The following is a 9,650-nucleotide window of genomic DNA, read 5'->3' on the forward strand; positions in this document are numbered from 1 at the left end:
TTGTGTCTAAATCTAACGTGTTTCATTCTGTCTTCTTCCACCTTCTTTTGTTGTTCTCCACGCCCCCGTCCACGCAGCGCTGGCTCCATCATTTTATGGTTTCCACTCTGCTGCAGCCCCGTGCGAAGCCTCCAGCTTTAAGATGCTTTTCCTCACGTGTGTCATGGCGCTGCCTGTGCTGACACACCTGAGGTGAGAACGACCTTCAGTGAAAAGCAAACATCCTGCTTCACACTTGGAAGCAAACATCCACTCAGAGGACCCTTGGTGGCGCGCAGTAACAGAGTCTCTGCTTATCAGGACACTGCTCTTTCTTCTGTATGCATGCTGGAAATGAAGAAGGAAAAACTGGGCCGAGCCGTTTATGCAGCATGAATGCAGGCGTGCAGGCGTGTAAAACATTTGTTTTACAGCTGTGATGGTGAAACTACTTTTTAAATCTCTCTTCTGTTCATTTCAAGAAGTGATCCTGATTAAAATGTCTGGAGTTTTAAACCATGATGCAAATTATTAGATCTGTGGTTTTCCGTAAAACATTTCCACAGCAGACCAAAAGTACCTGTGACCTTTAGAAGCTTTGCTTCAAGGAAGTGAAAACATTTCAGGAGCTTCGTTGCCTGAAGTCCAGGACGCTTTGTAGAAACCAGGTTGATGCTGATGGGACTTTTATTGGGGTAAAAAAATAACCCCGGACCTGAACATGGATCCTGGGACAAACAGTGGAATCACACTGCGTTCCTGTGCTGGTGGTTCACGGTGCTTCGGGAGAGCTCCTCGTATCAAACTGCAGCTCTCTGTTCAACAATCAATACATAATGATATCTTTTTTTTTTTCCTTTGAATTTAGATTTTTAGACGTCGGAAAAAATATCCATCACGTTAATTTGATGTTAAAACAGTCTTACATTGACTTTTCTGGTGGGATTTCATGATCAAAGTCATGAGACTGAAACAAAACTTAAAAAAAATAAAGAGAAAACTCACCAAAATCTGCGTGTGCAATCCTTTTTATATTGTATGGAGGCATTATGAAGGTAACCATGTCCATTAAAGAGGTGCAGTGGTTAGTTCTCACGCCTTACAGTGACATTACATGCCGGTTCGAGAAAAGGGCTCGAGGTGCCTTCATGTGCCGAGTTTGCATGTTCTTCCTGTGTAAATTGTACATTTCTTTGACTTTGTTCTCTTTATTTTCATAGTTTGTTTGCTTGTGTCTTCCAATGAAAAAAGTTCATCAAAACAGAAGAGAATTGTTAAGTTTGATCGAGCAGAACAGACGATGGACGGTCACTGACTTGTTCCTCTTAAAGCTCCTGACTAAACGTACTTCCTCGTGTCTGTCGGCACTTCGCTACTCTCTGTGTCTGTAGTGATCCGGTTTTCACGGGTGCAGGTTACAAGTTTGACCCCAACACACCAGAAAATGGAATCACTTTTATTCTCTATATCTTGACCTTTGACCTATTCCACACAGGGCGACCCTGTCAGATGCAGTTCAGCCAGTGCAACTCAGAAAATCCCTGTTCTCACTTTGAGCTTGGCTGAGTTTACTTTTGTGTCTATAGTTATGGTAAAGTTAAGACTAGAACAGACCGGGGTGTCAAACTCCTTTTAGGTCAGGGGCCACAAGTAAAATAGAGCCACAATAACCTTTAAATGTAAACTTGAAGGTTTTCCTTTGTTGTGGCGCAGATTATTCGTAACGAAAAAGTCTATATTTTCACAAAACGACATAATTACTGCGAAAAAATGAGCAATTTCAAGATAAAGACAATTTTAATGAAACCTTCTGGTGTAAAATACATTGAAATGTCCAAAAACCTTTTCCTCTAGCTGTTGCATTATGGGTGTTTTTACAAACTCGCCCTGACATCATGTCTTTGAGGCTAGTTTGACAGCAACCAAAAAACAGTTTTTAGTTGTTACCATTTGTTTGGTAGTTTGAAGCCTCTTGCAGGCCAGTTTTTTGGACCGCAGACCTTATGTTTGACACCCCTGGACCAGACACACACGTCTTTGCATGTCAACGAGTTTTCATATCTGATCAAAATGTCTCTAATCGTGTTCTTAGGGAAAATGCGGGAATGCCTGCAAACTGTGTCCCTGCAGTCAGTCTCCTCTGGCGAGGTTTCACCGTGTTATACTGCTCCACATGAAAAGTGGCAGAAACAGCTGCGTGACAGACGAGCTCAAGAGAGAATTCAAAACCTTTTGACTTCCGATCTTTGCAACAGGAGACTTTTAGAGGACGTCGAGCTCTGAGCCTGCCTGACATAAGAGGCATGCATTCAGCATATCTCCATGATAGCAGATGAAAGAACAATGAGCTCTGCGTCGGTGCGATGAAACGGTTTATTTGACACCAGTCATATTTACCTCATTGCAATGTGTATCAAACAACAAGCGTTATGAAAATTTGTTCTTGCACAAAATGTCACCAACAGAAAAGACACATTCACATTTGCGAGCCAGGTTTTTGGCAGTTCTGGTTCTTTGGAAGTTTGCTAATAAACTAAGGAAGGGTTTGTGTAACACCACAGGTGAGCTTCAGGAAGACGTTTTGACCCTTTCTTCTGCTCGCTGCTGCATTTCATGCAGTAACAAGTTTTGCATAATCTAAATTTAGGAAGACTTGGTCTCGCTCAGTGAAACCAAGAGGTTAAAGTTTGGATTTGTGCACGTGTGCGTGTGTGTGCGTGTGTGTGTGTGTGTCTCTTACAAATAAAACGTAGGCTTCATGTGTGAAAGATGGTAGATCTGCTACATTATTTACATGAATGGACTGGCAGACATTCATGCACCAGAGAACAGGATTAAAAGCAAAGCGAAGGGAGAAGAGGTGTTTTTATGGGATTAATCTGGGCTCTGGGTCAGTGAACTTATATATTGCCTTCCTTAAACTATTATATATTCTTCTTGTGTTTGCTAAACGTAGGAAATTAGAGCGAGGATTATAAAGCTACAGTCTAATGAGTTCAGTCTGATTGGTCCACGGTTCTTGGCAAACTGCTATAACTGTTAATCTGGACTATGAGGTGAGTTATGCTGGCTGAGGTATGACGTTTAAAGAGGTCTGTGTTCACTTCTATCCGAGCATTTTCTTTTCTTAACGTTTAAGAGTACAGCGAGGAGAGGAATTGTACAGTCACACAAAGCATTTCTCGCTGCATGATTTTCAGATATATTGCTGTCTAACATCACTACGTCAGTACCTGCACACGTCTTTGAAACGAACCGTTAAAGTGCATGTTTCCAAAAGTTTCCATGTGAGGACTGAGCAGAAACAAGCTGGTAAACCCTTTGTGTGAGCGTGGTGTCGGTGTGAGCGTGGCGTCGGGGTGCGGGTGAAGTGTGGGGGCGTGAGGAAGTACTCAGTCATCGAGCGGTGCTGCCGGACACAGAGCTGCTGCCTGAGCTGGAACCGCTGGAGCCCCGGTCTTCATAGATGGAGATCTCGATCTGGAGAGGGAGTCGTTAGGGAGCGACTTGTTTCTGTTTGGACACGCGTTGATACGTAACGATGCTCAGGGCTGAAAGCAAATAAGTACAGGTACTCATATTACTGTAATTAGTTTCAATCTCTGTGTACACTTAATTGTGGGTTGTTTTTTTTCAAGCATGTGATTTTCCTCAGGCTTTAGTACATTTGAAACCTTGTGATCTACTTCGTTTAAAAAAGTTGTCTTTGGTGTTGGTTTAGTACTGGGTTGGTTAATGCTGAAGCTATCAGCAGTCACATGGATCAGGACAGAGAAAAGCAACTAGTAACTTAATCAAAAAGCCTCAGTACTTGTAATGATATCATTTCACAACAGTAATCAGTGACTTGCATGTCACTCCCCACAGTGACATCATCATTATTGTGAATATCCGCGGGGTGTGTAAGGATACAACACGCATCCCTCGCTCGATGGGATCTGTGATGAGGAGACCTCTGGGCGCATAAATCTTCTCATTCTGCTCCTGAATGTACTTAGCAATCTTCTTCAAAACCTGACAGACACACAGAGCAGGAGACATGAGCAGCAAGGTGGAGTCGGGATTCAATCGACATGAATGAGGACGACCAGTCCCACCTTCTCGTAACGCGTCTCCATGCAGAGGAAGATGAGATACGCAGTGGCGCAGGCCAGACAGCCCTCCAGGTACGACTGTCCTCCAATCTTCTCTGCCTCTGCGTAGTAATTATTCAGCGTTTTCACAGTGTCCTCGAACAACGTCCTCTCAATCTGCACAAGTTTGGAGCAATGAAATGGCAACCATCAATGGAATGTAGGTACACAGCTACTGATATGTTGTCCTTAAACAGTTTCGTGAGGTGATATTATTCACACATTCAATTCATTCTACTTATGTCGGCTCGGTAAAACACGACGTCGCGTGACGGCAGGTTCACTTTCTACAATTTTTCACATTTTAATTTGAGAAATAAGTTTGATTAATGTTCAGGTAGGAATCCGGTGTGTAGCAATAACAATAGTATTCTTATTTTACATACATAGTAGTATGTGTTACTACTACTACCACCACTAATAAAATTAAAAAAATAAACAAATACAATAATAATAATAATAATAATAATAATAATAATAAGTGCTAGTCACTATACAACTGTACAGCTGATTATTGAACAATATTTAAATGTCATTATGAAGGCTTTACTACTAATACTACAAACATGGAGCATGTGTTCGCTACAATAAAACATACAGTGACGGATAGTTTCTGGAAGAGCATTGATAGACTTGTTTTGTTTCTGATGCATTAAATGTAGACTTCTGTGACTCCATAAAACAGTTCATGAATTATCTACATCGAGTTATGAAACTGGAGATTTGATTTCCTACTTTTCACACTTGGGAAAACTGTCGCTAATTGTACACAAGGTGAATAAATTACTTAGTTGCACATCTACTTATGAAGTATGTTAAATTTGAAATGCTCTGCGTACCCTGCTCTCCAGCTCGGAGGGGAACTTGGTCTGAAACTTGCAGGTGGTTCCTTCGCTGTAGTCTCTCTGGATGAATACTTTGTTGGCCAGAGACGCGCTGTGCCTCAGCTCCTGCAGGTTATGAAACTGAAGATGACAAAGACACACAATGATCAGTCTTTATGCAATATATTATCCAATATGACGACACACACACAGAGACATATTTATCGATCTTCGTGCTTCTGAAGAAAAAGACTTTATAATCCATAAACTGATAAGTCATCCATATTAATAAGAATAATAAAATTAACATCAACGGGAATCAAAAAGCTGAGAGAAACAATGCAAGTAGTAAGAGTAACATGGTAAATGTAAAATATGATCAAATATCATTGAATTTTTTCTCAACTATAAAGCTGATATCTTACAAAGCGCAACAGAAAAAGTCAAACTAGAATGAGGTTCAGCTTCAGGTTTAAACATATTAACTCACGCATAACACCGTTCATACAGTAACTCCTGAATGGGTCCCCAGAGACGGTGTATTCCCTCGGCTGGACCTCTTTGATCACATGTTCGCTCAAAACGTGTGGAAACAGTTTGATGGAGGTGAAACCGAGGATGGACGACAAGCAGACAGTGTGATCGATCACTCGGTGGACCAAAGCCCAGCACTGGACATACTATACCTCTGACACACACACACACACACACACACACACACACACACACACACACACACACACACACACACACACACACACACACACACACACACACACACACACACACACACACACACACACACACACACACACACACACACACACACACACAGGAGGAGAAACTATTTTTCAGTCGGCTTATTTTTGCTTTTCATATTTTTGAAACACCAAATATTCACACACAACCTGTGTGTCTCCAGTTTGCTCTAAAACTCGCTGACACAACAGCAAAAGTTAGAACTAGAACATTTCCGTTAAAATATTATGCACCTGCTGCTTGCTGCCGACGAGTGTCCACTAGTATCCAAACTGCCACTATCAGATATAATGGAATGAGTTCAAACAGCAATATCATACACAAGTGTGTGTGTGTGTGTGTGTGTGTGTGTGTGTGTGTGTGTGTGTGTGTGTGTGTGTGTGTGTGTGTGTGTGTGTGTGTGTGTGTGTGTGTGTGTGTGTGTGTGTGTGTGTGTGTGTGCGTGTGTGCGTGTGTGCGTGTGCGTGTGCGTGGTAAGATGAAAGAAAGATGATGTCACACATTGTGATGGTGATGATTCAGTGGCATCAAAGCTATGAAGTATGGTTGTGATGTCACAGATCAAAGCGCAGATTTTGAAAGGACAGACACTGCAGCTGCCCCAGAGTTCATATGTGTCGTTCGCAGGTTTCACTAGAAGTACCAGATTACATGATCTGCCAAATTGATTACAGAGCAACATAAACACAGAAGAGATGACGTTCAAGGCAAAAATTAACAAGTTTCTGCGTCGTGGAGACGATACTTGTCCTCTCCTCTCGAATGATGAGGACTTACAAGAAAGCCTTCACAAAAAGTGCTGTACTGTTCTTGAGGAAACAGAAGCCATTAAAAGAAAGAACAGCACCCTGAATCTCCAGCTGGAAGAGCTGAACAACAAGCTCACCAACAGCCGAGACCTCCAGCGTAAGTATGAAGAACTGAAAGCTGAGAGAAAAATGATCAGAAGTTTAAATAATCTTTTGAAGAAGCAAGTGCTCATGCTCAACGGCAAAGTCAAAGCTCAAGCAGCCTTGGAGGAGAAATACAGGGCTGTAAAGGAAGACAGGGACAAATTCATCCAGGACAACCAAGCTCTTCGGAACAATCTGAAGGTTATGAGCAGCGGACTTAAAGACTGCAAAGCACTGGAAAAAGACTGCAAGGCAATAAATGCAAAGACCAAAGCCCTGAGCCGAGATAAGTCTCCGCGGGTGAAGGTTCGAGACCTGATGAAACTCAACCAGCAAAAACACTTGGAAGTAAAGTACAAGCGTGAGCCGGTAAGGAGCCTAGACTTAACGGGAAGCAGAACCAAACTCCAGCGACAGCATCCGGAGTTGAAAGAAAAACTGAACAATGACATTCAGATGAAAAGTGACTTTTTACCACTGAAGAAGGTGCAAAATAATTTGCGGGTGCAGCAAAACAAGAATCTTCAGTTCCACAAGATGAACCTGAAAAAGCCGTACGAACAAGCATGTCTTAATATCCAGCTCAGCGAAGAGGAGGTCAGAGCAAAGCGAGGGACTGTTGAGGGAGGGAATGGTGACGGTGTGGCGCTCTCTGTTGAGAAAAACGACCTCTTGCTGATTAATTTTGCCTAACTGACCACTACAGGGCTCCGGTCAGAGAACACACAGCCGCCCCCACATTTGCCTGCAAATGTGTAAGACCAGGGATTCTTCAAGTGTCTTTGGTGCATCTCCAGGTTTCACATCAGGTGTCGTGAGGATTGCTGCTATTTCACTCTGTGCTAGTTGATGTGGCTGACTGTACTGGAGCTGTAGTGCATGCATGGCTGCTGTGTAATTGAATGGATCATGTCGACATGACTGACCTATCATCTGCGCCTCAGGGAGTATACGATGTTCGAGTAGCACAAGGTATTTGTATTTTTCAGACAGTTCCAGATGGGGTTCAAGCAGATTGTCCAAAGCTAACTTCAGGTTAGCAAATTACCTTTCACTATCCGTAGTGAAGTCTGGGATTTTGGGTTTGGGCACACCATATGTGGAGTGTGATTGTGGACCAAAATTGTGTGAGACTGTAGTCTGACTTGTCGGGAACAGTGCCTGATGTGCTGCAGTGGTGTTACTCATCCCTGGCACGGGTACATACTGAGGTAGACAACGAGTTGAGCTGGAGGATAGTTTGTTGATGATTGCGGCGTCTGATATGAAGCTGACGGCAGGGCTGCAGGGGCTGATGGCTGCTGTACCTGAGGCTGGTACCTGCATGGAACGTCATCCTCACAGCAATACGCCTCTGTTCTCTGGGGCTGTAAGGGGACTGACCTTAAGAGAGTGCTGCGCCCGCTGCTCCTCCCTGCTCCTCATGCTCATTCATCATCGTCAGAGTGGGAGGAAGGGGCAGGCCAGTGAGGATTGTAGGCAAGGATGTACTATTCCAGATGTCCAGGTGTGCGGCGCTGTCTCACTTGTCGCTCTGGTGCGTCCCTATGAGGGCGGGACGTTGTATAGCCCTCTGATGCCATATTCTGTAGTTGTCAATAATCCGGCTCGAAGGACCCTTTGTTGAGGAATACGACCTCTGTTGCTGATTAATTTTGCCTAACTGACCACTACAGGGCTCCGGTCAGAGAGCACACGAGACATCAGATGAAATTTCAGTCCTTTAGTGAGGAAATCATATGAAAGGTTGTGCATTCTGCATACAACGCAGAGAACGGAGCACACAGTTCGAGTAGTTAACTAATCAGAGTGTAGGAGCCTAAATGCATTTTATTGACGTTGGTTAAAAGGGTAAATAACAATTTAAAGGGGACATATCACGCTAACTCCACTTTTTTAGCCCTTAAATGCATTTTGTTGTATATTTAGAGTGTTTAGAAGTACAGAAAAGTTCAAAGTAGTCTCTTCAGGTGCTCCGTTGATATCTTTATATTCTGTTTTGGTCATATTTTGCAATCTGTTTCGATTTTTCTATTCTCTATTACGTTTTTTGAACAATGACGTCAAAGTATTCGCAGCGGAACTGTCAAATTAGGACATCGACTCCAGGCCCACAACTTCGAGCAATCCGCCATGTTGGTTTCTCGCTGCGATTTTGTAGTCCAACCTCAAGGATGCCGAAGTTACGAGAGGATAAGTCGAAATGTTCGGTTGTTGGATGTAGTAACCCACAAGCTTCGTTACACCGTCTCCCAGCATCAGAACCTTTTCGAAGTGCCTGGTTGAGTTTTATTTTTCACAGAAATGTACCCACATCTGTGGGTAAGGTCATTTTTGTGTGCGCGAAGCACTTTAAGGACGACTGCTTCAGCAACCTCCGCCAGTATAAAGGATTTGCCGAAAGACTTCGTCTGATTGAGCGGTCAGTTCCTTCTATCTATGGAGACAACGAACAGAGCACTTGGGTAAGCTGTATATAACGCTAAAAAGTGTGATGATAAGACGTCCCTGTCATTGTTTTGTTAGCATTAGCAGTTGCACCGTCTTCATATGTTAGCGCTGTGTGCTCGTTTTAGATCCTATGATCCTATGATATGGCCGACGTGATTTAATTTAGTGTAAATATAGTAACACACCATTGCGTTACATCCATATGAAGACGTTGTTCTTCGGGTGCATCATCGTCATTTTCATCTCGCTCCGCCGGGTCCGACTCTGGCTCGAACATGTATGGCTGGATGGACAAATCTTCCGTTGTTGACATTTTGTAAATAATGCGTGAATATAAAGTTTCTGCGCCGCTAGATAATTGTATCTGTTCTATCAAACTACAAAGATGGTCGAACAGGGTGGCGTTGAACCGAGTGTCACCTCTGCAACCTGGAGAGGAGGCGGGGTATGAAGTGTCTCATTTGCATTTGAAGAGACCGCCCCAAAACGAGTTGCTCTCAGAAGCGCATCAGAAAGGGGGTAGAAAAGGGGCCTGTGGAGCTATAATAATGAGGAATTCAGACCCAAGCATTGCAGTTCCGCTTTATATAGACCACAACTGTATGATTTAT

General features: G+C 43.2%; 1 protein-coding gene across 1 annotated transcript; it reads right to left on the minus strand.

The window, feature by feature from the left end:
* Window positions 1-2,333: 2,333 nt before the first annotated feature.
* LOC308109775 (golgin subfamily A member 7-like) lies at window positions 2,334-8,013 on the minus strand (the record flags this gene model as incomplete). The annotated part of the gene is made up of 5 exons (XM_080463579.1): window positions 2,334-3,459; window positions 3,892-3,993; window positions 4,077-4,229; window positions 4,952-5,077; window positions 7,972-8,013. 5 exons carry the CDS (start codon window positions 8,011-8,013, stop codon window positions 3,376-3,378), a joined length of 507 nt encoding a protein of 168 aa, XP_080319705.1. The 3' UTR covers window positions 2,334-3,375.
* Between the last annotated feature and the right edge of the window lie 1,637 nt (window positions 8,014-9,650).

Source organism: Lipophrys pholis (genome assembly GCF_963383615.2).
Source record: "Lipophrys pholis genome assembly, chromosome: 5".
NCBI lineage: Eukaryota > Metazoa > Chordata > Actinopteri > Blenniiformes > Blenniidae > Lipophrys > Lipophrys pholis.